This window comes from Euprymna scolopes, chromosome 4, assembly GCF_053919585.1.
Source record: "Euprymna scolopes isolate OS-2025 chromosome 4, ASM5391958v1, whole genome shotgun sequence".
In the NCBI taxonomy this organism is placed as follows: domain Eukaryota; kingdom Metazoa; phylum Mollusca; class Cephalopoda; order Sepiida; family Sepiolidae; genus Euprymna; species Euprymna scolopes.
Genome location: NC_136485.1, coordinates 93,106,858 through 93,131,919, shown reverse-complemented (window position 1 = coordinate 93,131,919; position 25,062 = coordinate 93,106,858). Strand labels below are relative to the sequence as shown.

At 32.5% G+C, this 25,062-nt stretch overlaps 1 protein-coding gene across 1 annotated transcript in view; it reads left to right on the top strand.

The window, feature by feature from the left end:
• Positions 1-25,062, top strand: part of LOC145268858 (DNA ligase 3-like) — a 362,228-nt gene that overhangs the window by 166,346 nt on the left and 170,820 nt on the right. Inside the window, 2 exon segments of the mRNA XM_080124552.1 lie at positions 2,523-2,678; positions 21,766-21,897. Coding sequence (XP_079980678.1) covers positions 2,523-2,678; positions 21,766-21,897 — 288 coding nt within the window.

Below are 25,062 nucleotides of genomic sequence, written 5' to 3'. Positions count from 1 at the left end.
AAAAAAATGATACAAAACGGTATTGAATTAACAACTTACATTGCCAAGGAATACATTAAAACAAATATAGGTTTAATTATATTATTAAAGAGTAGAGTGTGGGGATAAACCCAAAATAAATTAAAACAAATATAAGTTTCTATCATATTATTAAGGAGTAGACAGTGATAAAAAATTTGGCATTACTCAAGAATACATTAAAACAAATATGTGCTTTATTATATTCTTAAGAAGTAGGAAGTAGGAATAAAAAATTTAGCATTATTCAAGAACACATTAAATATGGGTTTTCATTATATTATTAAGGAGTATGAGATATGGTTATAAAAAATTTGGCATTACCCAAAAATGCATTAAAATAAACACAGGTTTCATTATATTATTAAGGGGTGGGAGATAAGAATAAAAAAATCGGTAATATCCAAAATACATTAAAACAAATATGAGCTACAGAATAGGAAGGAGGAATAAAAAAAATTGCCATTCCTTCATTAAAACAAATATAGGTTCCATTATATTATTAAGAAGTAGGGGGGTAAAAAATAATTCAGCATTACTCTAGAATAAATGATAAGAAATATGGATTTCATTATTAAGGAGTAGTGGATAGAAATAAAAAAAATTTGGCAATACTGAAGAATACATTAAAACAAATATAGCTTTCATTGTATTATTAAGGAGTAGGAGGAGCAAGTAGAATTTCCGGCATTACATAAATTACATTAAAACAAATATGGATTTCATATTATCAAGGAGTAGAAGGTAGGGATAAAATATTCAGCATTATGCATTATGTCCCCCTTTCTCTCCAATGATGTCTAGTGAGTAATATCTCCAGATTTGTCTGCTCTGGATCTTGTTTGGTTGCTTTGACGAGAGTGTTGGTTAATGAGAGGATCCGGTCAGACAGGTTGCTACTCTCCCCATGTTGCTTTTGATAGAATGCATGATCCGTTCTGCCTTTGTCTCTCAAGTCAACATCACTGAAAAGTAGAGGTCATTTCAAGCCAAAAGAAGAAAAGAATAACAAGTCGATAACAGGGCTTGTTGTATAAAAAACACAGGATAATTATTCACTGAAAGTTACAAAACTGATTCTTCATAAGTTTCTGACTCAAGATGCAGATGCTATGGCACCGGCGGCTTCTATTAGTAGAGTTGGGGCGGTCAATCTTAACTCTGGAGGCTTGTCTCTTCACAGTGTGGATTCAGTGGCTTGGAACTGAGTGAGACTTAAGTCATGTGTATTTCTTTTCTCTGAATGGTGTTAGTTCCCCGGCGGTCAGGTGGAGTGTGTCCTTGAGGCTATTTGTGCCTTTCATTATATTGAGAATCAGGTGGATCCACAAAATTTCATTTTTTTGTAATTCTTAGTGGATCAACCTTAGGCAGATTTTTAAATTCTCAAACTCTAAAAAAATTTTCCCTTTCTTCTTCCTCAGATCTGTATCTCTGACCACCATTCTCAACAGGAAAGTTGATTGACGTCACCCTCTATTGAGTCTCTACCTTACACCATCACTCACGTGGGAGGGCCCCTTCTCCTCTTGTTTCATTTTCATAATCAAGGGTTTCCCCAAATGCCATTTTTGTATAAGTAAAAAGCAAATAAATTATCTTTTGGGAATAACCAATTAATGGCCATTTGAATTCATATCTACCATCTTGTTTTTTCTAGCCATAACATCTTACCTATATTTCAGGAGATCCACAAATAACTTTACCACTCAAGAAACATTTTTTGAGATATCTTTATATTTCAAAACGTCAACTTTTCCAGTAATGTGTTCTTAATGACCGTTTATGTCAACCTCAATTGCCATGGAATGAAATAGACTTCCCTTTATCAATTCATTATATCCACAAATAATTTCTTAACAATGCTCTTTCTATCATCATCATTACTTAACAATGCTCTTTCGATCATCATCATTATTATCACCACCATCATCGTCATCGTCATCATTATTGCTACATCCAGTGACACTGTCACATAGGTAGGGTTGAGTTGAAAGGGATTGAGGAAGACATTAAGAAAAGGACAAGAGTTAAAGAAAGAGAGAAAACAGTAAAAAAAGTTTTCAAATAAAGATGTTACATACACTTTAACTTCGCTTTTATTTGTCTTTTATATATTTTTTTGTTTGTCCATGGGAATTGCAAGGTAGTCCTGTTAGTTTTTATATAATTTGCTTTCATTTCAAAGGGGTCCTGGATATGACCTTAAACTATATCCGATGGTGAGGCCCCAGTTTGCGGGCTCTGGGGAGTGTGGAGCCACCCTTTAATTGCCATTGCTCCCAGGTCCACTCTGACTCGGAGTGGTAGTACTTGTTAGGGTCCCAACTATGGGTTAAATAGAAACTGACTTGCAAAAAAAACAATATAATCTATTAAAAATTTTTTCTTCAAAATCACCAGATTCGGCATTAAATAACCTGAAAAGGGTTGATATGCCGTAAAACAAAAACAACCAACGATTTCAAAGGCAAACACTATTTTCTAATGTTTGTTTTATTTAGGCTGAACCTTGTCGCTCTGTGGAAATGGCAATGAGAAAATGTCCAAGTGGCTTTTATGCAGAAATCAAATATGATGGTGAACGAGTACAGGTTCATAAAAATAAAAATGAATTCAAATATTTTAGTCGATCTTTAAAGCCAGTACAGCCACACAAGGTAAGTCACTTTAACTTTGAACTTGAAGACACTTTTGTTATTTTTAGCTTTTAAATTCCTTCATATGGAACAAACTGCATGATGTCTCTAAAACATTATTTGATATAATGAATTTTCTAGTAAGGTGTGTTCATTAGCTCATTGACTGTAGAATTCATTTAGTTTTAAATGGAATATTAAGATTTTACAATTTAATGGATAAATATATCAGAAGACAGATTCAAGAAAATTTAAAATATCTTATTTTTTACATTATTTTATTTATTTTTTGTTACTTTATCAGCATTGATATTTCTGTTTTGACTATATTTAGTCCAATGTGCTTTCTGGCTTTAAAATGACATCATCATATACAGTATAATATCCATTTTACATGCGGCCATTTGTTGAATGGATTTTAGAAATTGACTTCAAAACTAATCTAATATCTGATAAAGTCTTTATTTCTCTTATGTCCATCATTCTCATTTCCGTCCATGTTTTTCTTGTCCTACCTCTTTCAACTAACTTTATTATTTCAACTTTTCTACATGTATGAATCAAAGAAGTTTTATCTATTAATTCAACGTAGCCATACAAATAACATCTGCTGTTCTGCATACATCTCTCTATATCATCCAAATTCAGATTTAAGCCGATTTATATATTTTATTTGACTCATTTTACATATCCAGCACATTATTTACAGTATATCATTTTACATATCCAGCACATTATTTACAGTATATCATTTTACATATCCAGCATATTATTTACAGTATATCATTTTACATATCCAGCATATTATTTACAGTATATCATTTTACATATCCAGCATATTATCTACAGTATATCATTTTACATATCCAGCATATCATTTACAGTATATCATTTTACATATCCAGCATATTATTTACAGTATTTCATTTTACATATCCAGCATATTATCTACAGTATATCATTTTACATATCCAGCACATTATTCACAGTATATCATTTTACATATCCAGCATATTATTTACAGTATATCATTTTACATATCCAGCATGTTATTTACAGTATATCATTTTACATATCCAGCACATTAGTTACAGTATATCATTTTACATATCCAGCATATTATTTACAGTATATCATTTTACATATCCAGCACATTATTTACAGTATATCATTTTACATATCCAGCATATTATTTACAGTATATCATTTTACATATCCAGCACATTATTTACAGTATATCATTTTACATATCCAGCACATTATTTACAGTATATCATTTTACATATCCAGCACATTATTTACACTATATCATTTTACATATCCAGCATATTATTTACAGTATATCATTTTACATATCCAGCACATTATTTACAGTATATCATTTTACATATCCAGCACATTATTTACAGTATATCATTTTACATATCCAGCATATTATTTACAGTATATCATTTTACATATCCAGCATATTATTTACAGTATATCATTTATTTCCAGGCATTTTCGAATGTCATCAATTGGCCAAGTTTTACTTCCATACATGATCATATTGTGTACATATACCTGATAGATTCTTCCTTTATTCAATAATTGTAGTGCTCTTCTGGTTTTGCTGTCCATTTTCTTCAGATCCACACCAGCAAAATACATATTATTCTTTTAATCATTGTTGGATATTGGAACGTTTTGTATGCCAAGAAATAATTTTTGACAAAACGTGTGCACCCGCATTATCAAATGTACTAAAAGGTCATTCAAGAAAATTTAAAATATCTTATTTTTTACATTATTTTATTTATTTTTTGTTACTTTATCAGCATTGATATTTCTGTTTTGACTATATTTAGTCCAATATGCTTTCTGGCTTTAAAATGACATCATCATATACAGTATAATATCCATTTTACATGCGGCCATTTGTTGAATGGATTTTAGAAATTGACTTCAAAACTAATCTAATATCTGATAAAGTCTTTATTTCTCTTATGTCCATCATTCTCATTTCCGTCCATGTTTTTCTTGTCCTACCTCTTTCAACTAACTTTATTATTTCAACTTTTCTACATGTATGAATCAAAGAAGTTTTATCTATTAATTCAACGTAGCCATACAAATAACATCTGCTGTTCTGCATACATCTCTCTATATCATCCAAATTCAGATTTAAGCCGATTTATATATTTTATTTGACTCATTTTACATATCCAGCACATTATTTACAGTATATCATTTTACATATCCAGCACATTATTTACAGTATATCATTTTACATATCCAGCATATTATTTACAGTATATCATTTTACATATCCAGCACATTATTTACAGTATATCATTTTACATATCCAGCACATTATTTACAGTATATCATTTTACATATCCAGCATATTATTTACAGTATATCATTTTACATATCCAGCACATTATTTACAGTATATCATTTTACATATCCAGCACATTATTTACAGTATATCATTTTACATATCCAGCACATTATTTACAGTATATCATTTTACATATCCAGCACATTAGTTACAGTATATCATTTTACATATCCAGCATATTATTTACAGTATATCATTTTACATATCCAGCACATTATTTACAGTATATCATTTTACATATCCAGCACATTATTTACAGTATATCATTTTACATATCCAGCATATTATTTACAGTATATAATTTTACATATCCAGCACATTATTTACAGTATATCATTTTACATATCCAGCATATTATTTACAGTATATCATTTTACATATCCAGCATATTATTTACAGTATATCATTTTACATATCCAGCACATTATTTACAGTATATCATTTTACATATCCAGCACATTATTTACAGTATATCATTTTACATATCCAGCACATTATTTACAGTATATCATTTTACATATCCAGCATATTATTTACAGTATATCATTTTACATATCCAGCATATTATTTACAGTATATCATTTTACATATCCAGCATATTATTTACAGTATATCATTTTACATATCCAGCATATTATTTACAGTATATCATTTTACATATCCAGCACATTATTTACAGTATATCATTTTACATATCCAGCACATTATTTACAGTATATCATTTTACATATCCAGCACATTATTTACAGTATATCATTTTACATATCCAGCACATTATTTACAGTATATCATTTTACATATCCAGCACATTATTTACAGTATATCATTTTACATATCCAGCACATTATTTACAGTATATCATTTTACATATCCAGCACATTATTTACAGTATATCATTTTACATATCCAGCACATTATTTACAGTATATCATTTTAAATATCCAGCACATTATTTACAGTATATCATTTTACATATCCAGCACATTATTTACAGTATATCATTTTACATATCCAGCATATTATTTACAGTATATCATTTTACATATCCAGCATATCATTTACAGTATATCATTTTACATATCCAGCATATTATCTACAGTATATCATTTTACATATCCAGCATATTATCTACAGTATATCATTTTACATATCCAGCATATCATTTACAGTATATCATTTTACATATCCAGCATATTATTTACAGTATTTCATTTTACATATCCAGCATATTATCTACAGTATATCATTTTACATATCCAGCACATTATTCACAGTATATCATTTTACATATCCAGCATATTATTTACAGTATATCATTTTACATATCCAGCATGTTATTTACAGTATATCATTTTACATATCCAGCACATTAGTTACAGTATATCATTTTACATATCCAGCATATTATTTACAGTATATCATTTTACATATCCAGCACATTATTTACAGTATATCATTTTACATATCCAGCATATTATTTACAGTATATCATTTTACATATCCAGCACATTATTTACAGTATATCATTTTACATATCCAGCACATTATTTACAGTATATCATTTTACATATCCAGCACATTATTTACACTATATCATTTTACATATCCAGCACATTATTTACAGTATATCATTTTACATATCCAGCATATTATTTACAGTATATCATTTTACATATCCAGCACATTATTTACAGTATATCATTTTACATATCCAGCACATTATTTACAGTATATCATTTTACATATCCAGCATATTATTTACAGTATATCATTTTACATATCCAGCATATTATTTACAGTATATCATTTATTTCCAGGCATTTTCGAATGTCATCAATTGGCCAAGTTTTACTTCCATACATGATCATATTGTGTACATATACCTGATAGATTCTTCCTTTATTCAATAATTGTAGTGCTCTTCTGGTTTTGCTGTCCATTTTCTTCAGATCCACACCAGCAAAATACATATTATTCTTTTAATCATTGTTGGATATTGGAACGTTTTGTATGCCAAGAAATAATTTTTGACAAAACGTGTGCACCCGCATTATCAAATGTACTAAAAGGTCATTTGAATAAAAATCATGCACCTGACATTATAATGTGCTGTGTGGACTGATAGATCATTTTGACAAAAAGCTTGCACCTGTAGAACAATTATAATTATCGAATGTATCAAAAGATCATTTAATTAAAAATTAGAAACCTGGCGGGTACCTCCATGTAAAAGCAACAAATTTAAAAATTGTCAGAAAGTAAAAAGTATGATGTTTGAAAGTTCATTTTTGGCAAAACGTTTCACAAGTGTAAGCAAAGGCAGGTTAGTCTCATCAAACGACAATTGCCGAATAAACCTGGCAGTCGGGTTACACTGACCATGTGGTCACAAATGCTTATATAATAAAAACCAAAAAGAATATCGTGGTTGGTTGACAATTGGGCCGAAAAGAATTAACCCATTGAATTTGCATATGTGCATCTCCCTTCTAACATCGACCATCCATAACTGTCACTAAGAATAAAGACATATATTTTTGTCAGTCATTATGTTGTCATTCTCTTAAACACAGCAGAAATATAACACCAAGATACTTCTTTTGCTTCGTATTTTAAAGCCTGCATTTTATGTATGACTAGCATGGATACTCAACATTGCCTGGGTATGGAGAGGTGGTATAGTAAGGCTATTGAGCAACCAACCCCCCTAAGAAAAATGAAAATAGCAGCGAGTGCTTGTGCGTGCGCAAAAAAAAAAAAAATTAGCCGCAGTAGTCAGGCTCAAACTTGTAACACTTCAAAATAACATGATTTCTACGAGATTGCGAGGCATGAATGACTTTTCAAAAATGTTGATACAAAAACTGACCCCTCCTTGCAAGAAACAGCTTGACGGTCAAAGTATTAATCTTTTTTTGCCAATTTTTAGATATTTCTAACAATACCAATTTTATCATTGTTCGTTACGTGTGTCGAAAGTTTTAAGCAGACATGCAAACAAACACACACACACACACAAACAACTTTCCTTTATATAATAGACTAGTAGAGTTACCCGGCGTTGCCCATGTATTGGGCATTTTTCATTGAGTAACGTATACCACAACACAATAACAAAAAACAAAGTAATTATTTCTTCCAGGACATGCTGCGCTTAAACATATCTGCTCTATCTAGGATATTGAGCACTTTGATAATCTTAAGTCGTCTTGACTTCTCACAATAATTTGATGAAAAATGTGTCATAACACGAACTAACACCCCTCTTACCCCCCTACTCGAATAAAAAGGAGGAGATGAAGTCTGGGAAGATTGTCCTATTTAAACACTCACCAATCCATGTGATGATAATCTCAAGTCATTCCCCATTTAACACTAAAATTTGAAGAGGAATGACATTATCACTGGAAGTAACCGACCCCCTTCCCCCGAGCCTATCACCCCCCTACTCTAATAAAAATGAGATGATGCCTGAGAGGATTATCAAATTAAACACTTGCCAATCCATGTGATGATAATCTTAAATTGTCTCCAACTTAACACCATAATTTGGAGAGGAATGACATCATAACTGGAAGTAATCCCTCCCCCCACTGCCTATCACCCCCTACTTCCCCCCCATCTACTTGAATAAAATGGAAGAGATAATGTCTGGAAGGATTGTGTCATTTAAACACTCGCCAAACCATGTGATGATCATCTCAAGGTGTCCCCTCCCTTACACCATAATTTGAAGAGGAATGACCTCATCACCAGAAGTTACTGGAGGAGATAATTTCTGGAATAATTGTCTCATTAAATACTTGCCAATCCATGTGATGATAATCTCAAGTTTGTCCTCACTTAACACCATAATTTGAAAGGGGAATGACGTCATCACCGAAAGTAACTCTCCCCTGCATATCACACCCCGACTCAAAAAAAAAGGAGATAATGTCTGGGAGAATAGTCTCATTAAATATTCGCCAATCAATAACGTGCATTTAGTATAATATTAAAGTCTAAAAGTAAAAAGCTACAAGAAACAAGTGTTGATTAACTCACATTATCACCCCCCCCTCCATGCTCGAATAAATATGAAGATATGTCTGGGAGGATTGTCTCATTAAACACTTGCCAATCCATCAACTCACATTTAATATAATATTAAAGCCTATAAGTAAAAGAGGAGGAGATAATGCTTGGGAGGATTGTCTTATTTAAACACTCACCAATCCATATGATGATAATCTCAAGTTGTCTTTAAATTACCACCATAATTTAAAGATTATTGTTGAATCTATTTAATCCCAGGCAACACAACATCAGGTCTGTGGCTAGTATCTATCTCTCTCTCTCTCTCTCTCTCTCTCTCTCTATATATATATATATATATATATATATATATATATATATATATATAGTAAGTAATTCATAAAATATATATGGCGATTAAGCTACACTGAATATTCTGCGTTTCATCCACTATAGGATTCGTCAGGCTTATGCGCGAATTCTGTGGTTGCTTCTTGTTTTTATATATGTTGAGGATTTCTAGTTAGCCAATCAGCTTTCTAGTATCCACCGTGCCCCTTCCTATCAGCCAATGGGCATGCATTTTATCGAACAAAGGATCTGTTTTAGAACTAGGTTAGTGGTTTAAGGTATATCTTTTCCTTCCTTTTTTTTTATATATATATAAATATACCTATGTGTACACACATACATGCACATATATATACATATATACATATATATACATATATGTATGATCGTTTATGTATATTCATGTTTATTTAATTTATTTATTTGTTTGTTTTCCATTGTTATTGTTAGTTTTAAAGCTATTTTGTATCGCTATCCTAGAGTAAGTTTTATTTTGTGAACACAGTTGTTTGCTATTTCTCGTCTACAGTTTAATAGATTTTGAGGTTCTTTAAAGTACAGGATAGCAAATTTTATAAATTACTAACTAGCTCTACCTATGTATTGAGCACTTTTGCAGTAAACACTTAAAGTTTACGCATAAATCTATACTTTCGTATATTAAATTTATGTGAGTAAATGAAGTAGTTATATATATATATATATATATATATATATATATATATATATATATATACTGGCAAAAACCAAAAACAACAAGAAGGAATAACTTCATATTTGTATTTTTTCAGATATTACAATTGTTTCAATATAAACGAGACAATTTAAAATTTTCGTAGTTACATCTCATATCTTGACACATTTTCATTTTGTTAAAACTACATCGGGCAGTGATTACCACCCCCTCGTGTTTTTAATATGTCCACCATCTGTGTTGAAGAAATTTATATGATGGTTGACATATTAAAAATATGAGAGGGTGGTAATCACTGCCCGATGTGTAGTTTTAACAGAAGGAAAATGTGTCAAGTTACGTACAAACTTTGTATTTTTTTCAAACATATTTGATGAGATGTAACTACGAAAATTTTTAAATAAAATAAAGTATATATATATATATATATATATACGTGCTTGATTACCGAAATGTTAATCATGTTGCTTAATATTTGAGTCAATTCACATGGCTCAATTTCTTATTTTCTTTAAAAAAGATTTCTGCCTCAACAGAAAAATATTCAGCAAAATGTTTACCCAGAAAATTATTTCAGCAAAAACTATTAATTTTAAACTTTAAAAAGAAAAATGCTTGAATTAAAAAAAAAACAAAAACAAAAAAAATTTTTTATTTACACTTAATCAGATGTGCCTTATGCACTAATAAAAATGTAATTGGCATTTTGTTGCACTTTTTAAGATTTTAAATATTTATAAACTAGCATTTCACCTGGCGTTGCCCGGGTGTTTTGAGGTGTGTGTTCAGCAAAAAAAAAAAACAAAAAAGTGGTAGTAGGAAGGCAGGCTCGAACCCATACTGCAAAGGAGGAAAAGAACGGGGGAAAAAAACCTGACGTCTTTGTTGTTACGACCACTGCCAAACTGGAAGTGATGTAGGTTTAAATTAAAGCTAGACAATTGAAAAGAGGGGATGACTTTCGAAAATATCGGTGAAAAAAGCGATCCCGCCCTATAGAAAAGTGCCCAGTTGAGGGTGGAGAAAATGTTTTTAGCCAATTTTTCTATATTTGTTGTCTGAAAGGTCGAGCTTCAAAACGATACTGATCTTGTGAAAATTTGTCACCTCTGTCAAAAGTTTTAGGCAGACATGCAAACATATATTTATATATTGGTAGCTCAAATTTTCGACCCAAACCAATTAAAAAGCTTGCCCTATCTCTGAATACCCTTTCTGTAAAATTTCAAATGTTTAGACCAGAAATTGTCTGAGTAATTTGGTAGAGACTGCAGAGGTCAAATTTTTTAAAACTTTGACCCCTATTATGACCCCTTAACATTTATTGTTTTGGGCTCAAATCAAGTTAAGTTAGATCCATGTCCAAGGAACCTATATCTAAAATTTCAAGTTTTTAGACCCAAAATTGTTGGAGGAGTTTGGTAGAGTTCTCAAAGGTCAGATCGTTGAACATTGACCCCTTAATCGCTAAATTTCTGGCCGAAAATCGATCACAAAGATTTTCCCAAATCTCAGTACCCTGTACATCAAATTTTGAGTCTGTAGACTTAAAATTGACAGTTATTGCGTAGGGAAATGTACACAGACACACAGACACGTTCATTTTTATAGATATGTAGATAGATTTTCTCATTATAAAAAACGATTATTATATTGATTATAATTTTTTGACAGAAGAAATAAAATTAATTGCATATAAAACATTAGAAGAAAAATACAAAATTATCCAAATATATCAATACATTTTGGAAAACTATGTAAATATATTTTGTAAAAAAATGATTATTTAGTAGATTGGTCTGAAATTTATTTCATTTTAAAAGAAAAAAATCATGGATTGAAAAATTTTAAATCAATAAATTATCAAAACATTTTTGTCATTATACCCTTTGCGACCAAAGTCGTCAACCCCCAATATTTCCTCCTGTATCAGAAAACATGCTATGTGATATACAAATATCTGTACATGATCTTGCCAAGCTAATCAAAAACCTTGATTCCAGTAAAGCAACCAGCCCTAATGATATTCCAATTATAGTACACAAAAAACTTCAACCAGAACTAGCACCCATACTTACAAGATTGTTTAAACGTTGTCTTAAGGAGAATTTCTTCCCATCAACCTGGAAAACCTCATCAGTATGCCCTGTATTTAAGAATTCAGGTGATCGGTCATCTCCCTCTCAGTACAGGCCAATAAATCTCCTGTGTGTAAGATGCTGGAATCTGTGTTAAATAGAGAAGTAATCAACCATCTCAGCAAAATTAATCCTCTTAATGACATGCAATATGGTTTCTGTTCTGCTAGATCTACAGCAGATGTTCTTACAGTTATATCTCATAGGATTAGCGCATCTCTTGACGGAGGCAACCTTAAGGCAAATTGCTCGACATATCAAAGGCCTTTGATAGGGTATGGCATAAAGGTTTACTTCACAAAATCTCCAGCTATGGTATTTCTAGAAATGTCTTCTCAATTATTAAATCATTTCTCTCTGATAGGTTCATAAAAGTAGTGGCTGATGAGTAGAAACCAGAAGCTCACAGTATTGAAGTTGAAGTTGGTTACGTTTAATGCATCTAAAACTAAGCTTTTATCTTTACGTCATCAATGTTCTGATCCCCATCTGGTATCAATTGAAATGAATGGCTCTCGCCTTGGGGAGGCTTCATGTTTTGACAAGCTTTAGGGCTTGATCTTTACACCTGATCTGAAATGGAACACATACATCAAATCTGTTGCCAAGGCCGCTGGAAAAATGATGGGATCCTTCTATCGATCCAGTAGATATCTCACTGCTGATGCAATTCTCAATCTATATAAGAGCCAGGTATGTCCAAGGATGGATTACTGTTACCACATCTGGGTAGGAGCTACTAGAAAGGATTTATCCTGCCTTGATAGAGTTCAAAATAGACTTCGTAGCCTCGTAGGGGATTTCCTTTTCTCTTCCCTGCAATCTCTTTCTCACAGAAGAGATGTTGCGAGTTTGTCTCTGCTTTATCGTTATTGTCATGGCAAGTGCTTGACTGAGCTCCAATCTATGGTCCCCCTCGCCAAACGTTCACAGGAAACACCAGCCTAACTGAAAACGCTATCAATAATTCCCCCCACTTTTTATCTGTGCCTAAACCTAAACATAGATTCCATGAACAAAGCTTCTTTCTTAGAATTGCATGCCTGTGGAACTGTCTTCTATTTGCCTGCTTTCCAGCTGACTACAATATGGTTGTCTTCAAGTCCAACATAAACAAATTCTTGATGAGCCGTTCTACTTAAGTTAACGAATTTACCGAATTTTCATTACTAATGATTACTATATTGTCCAATTGACTACTATACACTATTTAACCCTTATCCTCGAATGGCCTCTGGGTTGTGATAAGTGGTGATGCCTATGTAAAAAAAAACAAACCCTTTAGAACAATCTCTTCTAAAATATATATATAGTTGATTTATTTATTTTTTATTATTGATTCTGTGGTATTTTTTTCTTCTTTCTTATCATTCTCAAATTGCTATTGAAGAGAAGTTATCTGCTCTTCGTTTACATTTTAGTTGCCCCACATTTTAGGACGTATTATTTGTTATTATTAATTTATTATTTAAATGTTTTATTTAAATATTTTTACGTGCATGAAAGTAAGTTATCCATAAATAATTATTTAATAATAATTATTATAGTAAATAATTATATATACTAGCATGGGTGCCTGGCGTTGCCCGGGTATTTGGAGGTGTATGTTGAGCAAAAAAAAAAAAAAAGCGGTCAATTTTTTTAACTTTGACCCCTATTATGACCCCTTAACATTTATTGTTTTGGGCTTAAATCAAGTTATTAAGTTAGATCCATGTCCAAGGAACCTACATCTAAAATTTCAAGTTTTTAGACCCCAAATTGTCGGAGGAGTTTGATAGAATTCTCAAAGATCAATTCGTTGAATTTGACCCCTTAATTGCTAAATTTCTGACTGAAAACCGATCACATCGATTTCCCCAAATCTCAGTACCCTGTATATCAAATTTCGAGTCTGTAGACTTAAAATTGACAGAGTTATTGCATAGGGAAATGTACACACACAGATATAGACACTTTCACTTTTATATATATATATATATATATATAATCTTTAATCATATTTTATATTATTGGTCGATAATAAAGTGACTTGTTGCCTCTTTAGTAATATTTATTTTTTGTTGAATCTTATTAAATCCTGGGAAATGTCAGGTTTTCTGCTAGTACATATTTCTATCTATCTATCTATCTTATTTAATCCTGGACTTCTGCTAGTATGTGTTTCTATCTATCTATCTATCTTATTTAATCCTGGGCAATGTCAGGTCTCCTACTAGTATATGTTTCTGTATATCTCTCTGTCTATCTATCTCATTTAATCCCGGGCAAAGTCAGGTCTTCGTCTATTATATATTTCTATCTCATTTAATCTTGAGTAATGTCAGGTGTTCAGCTAGTATATATTTCCATCTATCTTATTTAATACCGGTAACACCACATCTTATGCTAGTATATTTTTCTTTCAATCTATCTATCTTATTAAATCCCAGGCAACGTCAGGTCTTCTGCTAGTATATATATCTATCTATCTATCTATCTATCTTATTTAAACCTGGGCAATGTCAGGTTTTTTGCTATTATATATTTCTATCTATCTCATTTAATCCTGGGAAACATCAGGTCTTCTGCAAGAATATATTTCTATCTCATTTAATCCTGGGCAACATCAGATCTTCTGCTAGTATCTATTTTTTACTTATCTTATTTTTTATCTTATATATATTTCTATCTATCTCATTTAAACTTGGGCAACACCAAGTCTTCTTTTAGTATATATTGGTCCCACGATTTATCTGAGAGGGACTTATGTTTTCAGTGGTGTCCGTGCATCCATTAGTCTGGACAATTGCCAGATAACCGTCGATTAGTTTTTTCTGAAATTTTGCTGCAAATTGTATTTCATTAAATAGATGTGCACAGTAAAAAATCTTTTTTGCGAAAATTCCTGGTGCATCCTCAGGAGTTAAGACGTAATGACACGGTTTGTGCCATAACTTTTGATCCATGCATTAGATCTTTCTGAAACTTAGCCAAAATGTGGAGCCCATTGTTCTTAATATAAATCCAGTATGGGTGACTCTGACAAAATTCTGATTCGTGTCTCCGGGGATTTTTAGCACTAACCCCCCCCTTTTTTTTTGCTCTTTTTTTCATATTTCTCAAAAACAATATGTCTGGCTATATAGTGGTTTTACACTAGTCAACTCAAAATACATGTGTTAAGGCCTAAAACTGCACCGTTATCCATTTACACTGGAATTTGATGTCCCCAGGGGCTCAAAAGGGGTAAAAAATGCCCCCAAGTGGCCAAAAATGACACTTTTTGCCCCATAGCATTTGATCCATCCATTAGATTTTCCTGAAACTTGGCCAAAATGTGGAGGCCATTGTTCGTAATATAAATTCAGTATGGGTGGCCCTGGCAAAATTCTGGTTCGCATCCCTCTGGGACTCTTGTCTTTTTGTGAGCTCTTTTTTCATATTACTCAAAAACTTGATATGTATGTTTATATAGTGGTTTTCCATGGTGCTGAATTCAAATACATGTCCTAAGGCAGGAAACTGCAGCGTTTGTCCATTTTCACTGGGATTTGGCATTTTCAGGAGCTCAAAAAGCGTCACAAAAAAAGTTTTGCATCACAGAATTGAAGAAACAGGTGTTGCCAATGTTGACGCATCCGACAAGCGTGTTGCTTGGGACGATTGAATTGTAATTGTGAGAAGTGGTTGGAGGAATACCCCAAAAGCACCTTAATCTCTTAGGACGCCCAGGCACCATAAAAAATATGAAAAATATGATAAGTTAAAATCATCTTCTCAATTTTTAACTGTGCTGGAAGTAATACTTGTTTTTGGTCCTGCGTGGATTGCTCTGCCTGGCGAATAGAGAGCCAGAATTTCCACGTTCGCCAATGATATCACCGTCTTTATGTCGAGCTTCCGAGACATGCTCACACAGTATGAAAAGACCATGTGTACAATCACAGCAAGTTGACCTTCCTGCTCCCTTCAGCTCGACAGACGGCTCAGTTTGGATCCTCAGTGTGTGGTTCGGACAAGGTGGAAAAGAATTAAACGGAAATAAAGTCAAAGGTTGAAACCGCAGTTGACTTGTGGGTTCGAAAGAAACTTTTCTTTGAAGGGCAGAGCAGAGGTGTTCATCACCTTCGTCTTTCTGCTCATCCTTTACCAACTGGTTGTGCTTTCCCTGCCTGAAAACTATCTAAAGTCCCTACAGAGCAAGCTGTCTTTGCTTCTTTGGGACAAAGAGAAACATTGGGTTCGCAGGCACGTCTGTGTTCAACGTCCGTGTAAAGGAAGTTTGGGAATGTCCAACTTGAGGTATCATCGAGACACCGAGAGACTGGCCTTTCTGAGCCGAACCTTGACAGAACTGTCTGTGTGGAACCCCATGGTCGAGGCTGCTTTTCCCAATCTTATCCTTGACCACGAGGTTGAGGCGCGTCGAAAGCCATGGAGCTAAACGCAGTTCTTAAGAGAGTGTAGGTCCGCATTAAAGAACCTCCCCAAGGTCCAGCAACCTTTCATAGCTCACTAGAAAGGAACTATATAAGGAATTAGTGATGTGGGCCGCTGCCGACTCGCTCATCGAGCGTCTGGGGTTGTCAAAGGAAGAGATCTGCTTCTGGTGGAGCTGGGCACCAGGTTCGAGTCATCTCAACAACTCTTGAGTTTTCCTTGACCTGGCGATTTGCTTGGAACGTGCTGCCTCTCAATGCCATACTGAAAAGTGCTGGACTAGTGAGGTTGTCCGGGTGTCACTGTTGCAGGACCTCAGCTGAAGAAATGCTGTAACATGCGTTCTTCGAATGCAGTGAACTCTGATGGTACTGGTGATAGCTCGCATCGATCCTAAGCAATCCTACGTCATCCACAGTGCAGATCCATGACGACGTGACAGAGAGAGAAGAATGGTGTTTCTTGCGATCCTGGTCACAGCCAGATTGTAATATGGAGTTCTAGAGTGCAGGAGAAGCGTGGGGTTGAATCTTTTGCTGACCAGGATCTGGTCCCCTTCTTCAAGCACCAGCTGAAGGTAAAGATCAGATGTGATCGGAAAAGATTAAATCTTAGATTTAAATAAATAAGATTAAATTTCTTTTTTTTTTTTTTTTTTTTTTGGCCTGTGACCAAAAATGGATCAAGATAGAGAGTCTGTGCATGCGTAGAGGTGCCAAGTTGGAGTTTGTGTTTCCCGCCTAAGCATGGCATGCATAATTTCAGATTGTGCCAGACTCCAGACTCCTAAAAACAATTGCTTTAACTTGGTTCTTAGCTAGCTGAGTGAATGGCCCCCATGATCCTAAATAGAAACCTCCAAGATGCCCACACCATGATTTTTTCTTTTGAATCTCCGGCCACCTCAATTAATGATATTGGAGCAACTTCATATACCCCCATCCCTCAACCCCATTTTCTTTGATCCTACTTAAAATTCAGCCCTGTGTAGAGAACCAATCCGTTTGTTTTTAGCCCACACCAAGCCGGAAAACAGTGGGTGTTCTATCACCTACAGAGGGTCTGGAGGGTCTTTTAAATTTTTTTTCCCCATACTCCAAAGCCAATGAAATAGAACAAACGATAACATTTTATGTTTACAGATTTATTTTATTGTTTGTTATATATTAAACAAAAAAAAACATACACACACACTCACTATATGATTTGGGAATTTTAAATAGGACGATCTTCGTTGTGTCTGAGGTATTGTGATGAATGGGAACTTTAGCTAGGATCAGTATAGGCAATTAAAGGTACAGTGACAAGGTTAACCATAGTCACCGCCTCTCCAATTTTTGACCTTGTGCCTAATTGTTTGTTTTGTTTGAAACTTTTCAACGGAATAAAAAAATATATAACTCACAGTTTAGTATCTGGTCTCAGCATTCAAGTGACCTCATCCTCCTCTTCCCGCAATAAAAAGAAACTAACAATTATTACATTTTAACTAATACTAAACAAAATGGCCAGTTTAATTAAAAAGAAATGTTATTTCCTGTAAAATGACTGTGCATGTTTTTAATACACAAAATACATTGATTTGTTTTGTAAATATGTCAACTGTTTTCTATACTGCTTATTGGTACAGTTTTTCCTGAATAATTTTTTTCTATCTCATGATTCTTGGATATTTGAGATGCGTCAGTTACGTAGATACCATATGTTTTACTTGAAAATCAATATTTTTTTCAGTTCTTTACGAAAGAACCATTTAGTTTTATTGTGTAAAAATAATAAACCCCATTTAAAGGAGATGACATCATTTTCCGTAGCATGAGTCAGCATTTTTCCGAACTTACATAATAAATACATTGAATTCTTTTAAAATTATATAATAACATTGGAAATCTGGGTAAAAAGGCACCCCTCCTTCCAAAAAACTGCTCAGTCAACCCACACAGAATTAATCTTTTTGGTCAATCAATTTACTTAAAAGTTGGCGTCTAAAGTAATTTAAAAAAAAATTTCAATACTTGTCATGTTCATTTATATATATATATATATATATATATATATATAATACTCATCTTTTTTTTAACACAACAAAAAAATGAATTGTAAAAAGTATTTTAGACACCCCAAACTATATTTTCTGATTCGTTTCCAAATTTCATGAAAAAATTCTTCATACACATTATAAGCATTTACAAATGAGAGTCGAGGTCTTTACAAAATCTTACTGAAAATGCTATTTTATAATGTTCACATTTTTATCAGTTTATTTGCTTAAAACTCTTATTTATTAATTCATTTGAAAGTATATTCATTTCTGAACAAAACTGTGGTATTTTGAGTGCTTTGATTTTTAAAATATGGCTATTTAAGACAAACCCCCTTGAAATCTGTGATTTCCCAAAGCGTTTTATCGTCCATATGTTATGCTAGTTTTACTCTGGTTGTAAGGGGCTATGTACCTTATTTCTCAGACTAATTTTGTTATTTCAGTTTGAACAGAAATTCTATATAGTTAAAGTAGCTTCAATTTTTCATTTATAATAACTATTTGTCATACTAGTACACTTTTCTAATTTTAAAAACTATTGTTTATGCCGCTGATTTCTGAACCTATTTTTATAATCAAATGAAACCTTATTTCAAACTCTTCTTTGACATATATAAAAATTTACATTTGTTTTTCTCTAAATCTACTGTAACTTGGGTTCTTTGAAAATTATTTTCAATTTTATCCCATTTTTTTTTACTTAATCCAAAACTGCAATATATTACCCTGAACAGAATTAAACTATTTTAAATATTTAGAATATTCTGTGATGAAAATATAGATTAGAATTATTTAAGAACAATCATATTAACATGTGAAAAAATTGAAATTCCTTAAAATATCTCAATGATGGCATACATAGAAAGAGCTTGATCTAAGAAAGAATCTTTAAAAAAAATTTTTAAACTGACCCAAAATAAGGAAGTTATGACTATTTTTGTACCTTGCACATTTGGACCATATGCGTTTTGTCACAGTTTTTACACAACTTTTTCATTAAAAATACTATATCTTAAAACAAAAGATTAAGTAATGAGATTTGCTATATAAGTGTACTTTTATGCAAGGAATCAGAATATGCCACTCTCTGCAGTAAATGCACATATGTTGCAATACCATAAACCTTCCATGTATCCATTTAAAAAAGAAGTTATAGAACTCAAAGTTGAATTGTAATGCATTTTATGTACAAGAAACCGTTTAAAAATGAATATATTGGAATATTTGTTTGGTATTATTGTAGATTAACACCTTCCATTAAATTACCCCTCAACTTTCTTCCCAAAATATGTAGTTCTCCCCTTTTTAGACAATTGTACACAGTGAAAAACTTGGCAAAAATAAACAAATAAATTTTTAAATCAACAAAAATCTAAATTTAATATAAAATAATCTTAGATTTTAGAGCCATTTTAACATTTTCGAGTAGTTAACAATTTTTTTCTAGGGTAAATAATTCTGAAAGCTTTTTTCTTTATAGGCGACTATGTTTGGTTTTAAGGGGGGGTCTTTATGGAAGGGGAGGCTTGTCACTTGGACTTCTGGCTAGTGGTAGAGCTAAAGGCAATTATCTGTGAACACACTGAAAACTTGGCAGAAAGAAAGAAAAAACAAAAATTATTTTAGAGTGAGGGATTAGTTTCACATAGAAATTTAATGTGAAATAATCCACCATTTTCTAGGCCATTCTACCATTTTAGGACAGTTTATTTATTTTGCTATGAAAAACAAATCCTGTGAGTTTTTACAGGGTGTGTGGTCTCTCTTTTTAAGATAATTATGTGTGTTTTTAATAGTTTGTAAGGAGGGAAGGGCTTGCCACTGGAACTTAAGGTGAGTAGTACTTATGAAGGGGTTTTTATTTTGAAGTGAGTGCCATTCAGACTTAGGGTCTATGGTAGAGTAAAAGGAGATTTTTTCGAGACTTCTCACTTAGATTTAAGGTTAATGGTATGATAGGTTCAAGTGAAGCACTTTTACGAGGTGGGCTTGTCATTTGGATCTAGATTTAGTGGTATCATAATTTTTTCTTTTCAAATTGAAAAATATCAAAAGAATTTGGAGTACTAAATGTTCTAAAAGTCAAGAATGGCCAGGAAATGGAAGATACATTCAATTTATATGTGAAAACAGTCCTCCCCTCTACTCTAAATCCTAAATTATTTTTGTTGTCATTTTTTTCTTTTTTCTATTAAGTTTTTTTTAGGGTATTCACACATAATTGCCCAAAAACTATAGTTTTTTCAATTGGCAGCTATAAAGTCATTTATTACTACAATTTGAAATCCAGTTTTCCTTGAAAGAAATTCTATAAAAGAATCACAAACCACATTAATTTTAAACAAAAAAGTTTTGTTTTTTAAAATAAACATAATTCACAAAACACTTTGCTTTAAACTAAATGGCCGCTGCTTCAGCTTGTTGAGTGTAAGTGCTACTAGTGACATTGTTTACTTTCATTAACATTTTAGGGGGAGCATCATTAAAAACTGCCGATACCAAATGAGAAATCAACAATGAATTACAATTTTAACACATAAAAATAATAAAAACATTATTTTATTTATTAGTTGGAGTATGAAAAAGATTTATAGAAAAATGTTCAAGATACATCATGTTAAAGTTTATTTTTAAGATAAAAAACTTACAGACTAGTTTATTTCGTACCAAGACAATAAGTGAGATCTCTATTTCTTTTTTTTTTTATTGTTTTTCAAATTGTATGACAAAATTCCTCATAGAGTAATGGTACTAAGGTTTTAAACACTGTGGGATAAAAAAAATCTGACATAAAATGGCTGTTTCATAGCATCAATATTTTTATCATTACTTTTCTTTCTTCAAATATATTATGCAGATTATTATTTATTAAAGCAGGTGAAAGGATATTCATTTCCAAACAAAATGGTGGCATTTTGAGGACTTGAAGTGGTTTGGTTTTAAAAATATGACTATGTTGAAATATCCAAAGTGTTTTTATGGCATTACTACATCAAATGAAATATTTTCTCCTGAGTTTTTTTCTTGAACTTATTTGTTTTTATTTTGTATTTGTTTCATAGGTGTCGCATTTTAAAGATTATATTCCAAAAGCATTTCCAGGAGGTGATGATTTGATTCTTGATGCAGAAGTACTTCTCATTGATAATGCTACTAGTAAACCACTCCCATTTGGAACATTAGGTGTACATAAAGTGAGTATAAATTTTTCCTTCAATAAATGACTAGTTTTCATTATTTATTCATTGTTAATATCCCACTTGCAGACCTTCTTAAAATAGTGGAAGAAACTTTAAAGAAGTGATAATTTTGGAATCAACTTTTTCTGAGAGATTTTGTGAGATTAGCAGAGACTATTATAATTAGAACTCTTTTACATAAGAGCTACTTGCAAAATATTGTTTGCTATTTTGAAGATGGAAAAATATGTCTTCTAAATTTTTATTTTTCAATAAATAAATGTTGATAAATTAATAAATTTCCAGATGATATAAGTTCTTTCCATGGAAGCTTTTCTATATACTTTGTTCTTGCATGAAAGTGTAGGACACAAAATGCTTTCTAGTATTTATTTATATCTAATTTAATTGGACTTTTCGCTTCCAAAGACGTGATTGGTCTTTAATTTCTATTTTTTTTCAATGTTTTAAAATCTTATCTCGATTACTTTTGTTATGTACAAAATATTTGTTAATGAAACCTATAAAGAATATGTTCCTTATTTCATTCTACACACTTTTGTTTTTTAGATGCTTTTAAAATTTTGCCTTTGAGAAAAGTTATTTAAAAGTTTCTGTTTTAAAATTTTAAGAGATTTTTATTTTTAAGACGTTAAATATGATGAGATGGTTGCAAAGTGGCAGGAGTAAGAGAAAAAAATATATATATAGAGAGAGACACACATATACCAATAGGGAATGAAAAGCAACTATTTATACTACTATTAAATATACTAAATCTGTGACTGTTTCTCATATTATTTGATAACATTTTAATACTAGTAAAAGAGGTGTTTGGCAAGGCTGGTTTTATTAGTGCTCTGGAGGTCTCTTTAGTGATCTTTCACTGCAAGCAAAGACATTATTAACTACTTACGTTTCATATAAATCAATTGGAAAATAATTACAAGAAAATATAGGGTGCTTGTGTAGATAAGGAACCATCGTGTCAAGTCAAAATTAGTATAAATTCCCTCAGTTGTGGAAAATGAATCAATAAAATAATCATTACAAAAATATGTAGACTAGAAAAAACATTATAATGCATTCTTGGGTGGCCTTTAACTCTGGGATCTTCTATTTTGTCCATCAGTCTTCATTTACAATGGGTGTAGTTTCTAATAAAGGGAGAAGAAAAAGCTTTTTACTTAGTTGACTGTCTTTTTTCTGAGCAGCTGCTTGAGATGTCCTTATTTTTCTCTTTCTATTTCTATCCTTGTTTTTTTTTCTATTTTGGAGTCACCACTTATCATGGCTTGAAGATTAAGGGTTAATCAATTTAAGGGGTAGAATTTGATTATTTATAGGGACGGCTCAACAGGAACTTGTTTACATTGGATTTGAAGGCTACCATGTTGTATTTAACCGGGAAGCAGACTAGTGGAACAGTGTTCCACAGGTGGGCAGTTCTGGGAAAGAAGCTTTGTTAATGGAATCTACGTTTAGATTTAGGCGCAGATAGAGAGTGGAGGAAACTGTATATAGTGGTAGTAGTTAGTTGGGTGTTTTTTGTGAAAGTTTGGCAACGGGGAACCATAGATTCCAATAGAGTTCAATCAAGCACTTTCTATGAAATAACAAAAGAGCAGATATGGGCTTACAACATTTTTTCTGTTGGAAAGAGGTTTCAGGAAAGAGAAGAAGGCATCATCTACTATTTTAATAGGTTTTGAACTCTATTTAGGCTGGATAGGGCATGCTGACCAGCTCCTGCCCAGATGTGGCAACATTACTTCATTTTAGTGCATCCCTGGCACGTATACAAATAGTGGATAGCATCAGCAGTGAGATACCTACTGGAGTGATCCAACAGTTTTTCCAGCGATCTTGGCGATATATTTGATGTATCAGATCAGGAGTAAAGGTCAGTCCCTGAAGTTTGTCAAGGCATCAAGCTTCCCCAAGACGAGAGACATTTATTTTGATTAGGGCATGATGGGGGGCCAGAGTGATTATGATGAAAGGAGAGAAGCTTCGTTTTCGATGCACAAAAATTAACCAGCCACCTTTTTCCTAATTTCACCATATTTTCAAGATTAGAAGAGAGAGAATCAGAAAGCTTTTGGTCATTGCTGGTTTTTGAAGTGTTGCCATAGATTGTGGCATTGTCGGTCTGCATAAATGTCTACAAACTGAAACCATATTGCATGTCACTGAGCAGGTTATTTTTGCTAAGGTGGTTGACCACTTTATCATAGATTCCAGCAACTGGAATAGTGATTTCTGTGCGCAATAGCAGCGGCATGTTGTGCTTTTGCTGGTATTTATTGGGGGTTATGAAGCAGTCTGTACCAACAATTAATCAATCAGTCAGGTCAGATACTATAGAGGATGCATTCTTTTGAATATGGAGTGTAGAGGTATATCTGATATAAATGTTCAGAAGTTATCTCAATCAACCGTAGAGTATCGATATACAGTATGATGGAGAGATATATCTGAGGGTTTATTACATTTTGCTTTTATCTTAACCAAGGCAACAGCATGATTAGAAGATCCCAGTGGAAACAGAAACGAGGATGAGTTCATTTCTGAGCAAGTTGTAAAAAAAAGGTCAAGAAGACTTGCATATTGTCTGTTAGAGTCAGGTATACGGATGGGTTTATGAACAATTTGTTTTAGGTCATAAGCAATGGAGAAATCATGACAGTACCTCCCCTCATCATCTGTCTTGTTTGAGTGGACTATCCATTCAACATTGTGAATATTGAAGTCTCAAAAAATGTGAATGTTTGCCTAGGGTGAGCAAACAGAATGCGGTCAATTTTCTCAAATACTCTCAATAATAGTAACTCCGCTGTTATGGGGTTGATAGGGGGCAAATATGAATTTGGTGCTGTGAGCAAGTGCTACTCTGAAGCACGTATAAGGAAAATTAGGATTTTTTTCTGGAGATGTCCCTACCATATGAAAATCCATCTCTAATATAGGCACATATTCCATACCCATAATGATTTTGGGGGTCAGATTTTGATGCCAAATCTGAGTATCCTTTAATCGCAAACTCATCTAGGGAAACCGTTGGTTCAATGCCATTTTTGCACAGGAACAATTCGTCAGGTTTAGTCTCCCGTAATTGGATTTTAACCTTTGGAAGGTTGGAACGTAGACCCCTTAGAGAAGAAGACCTGGTATTGGGGG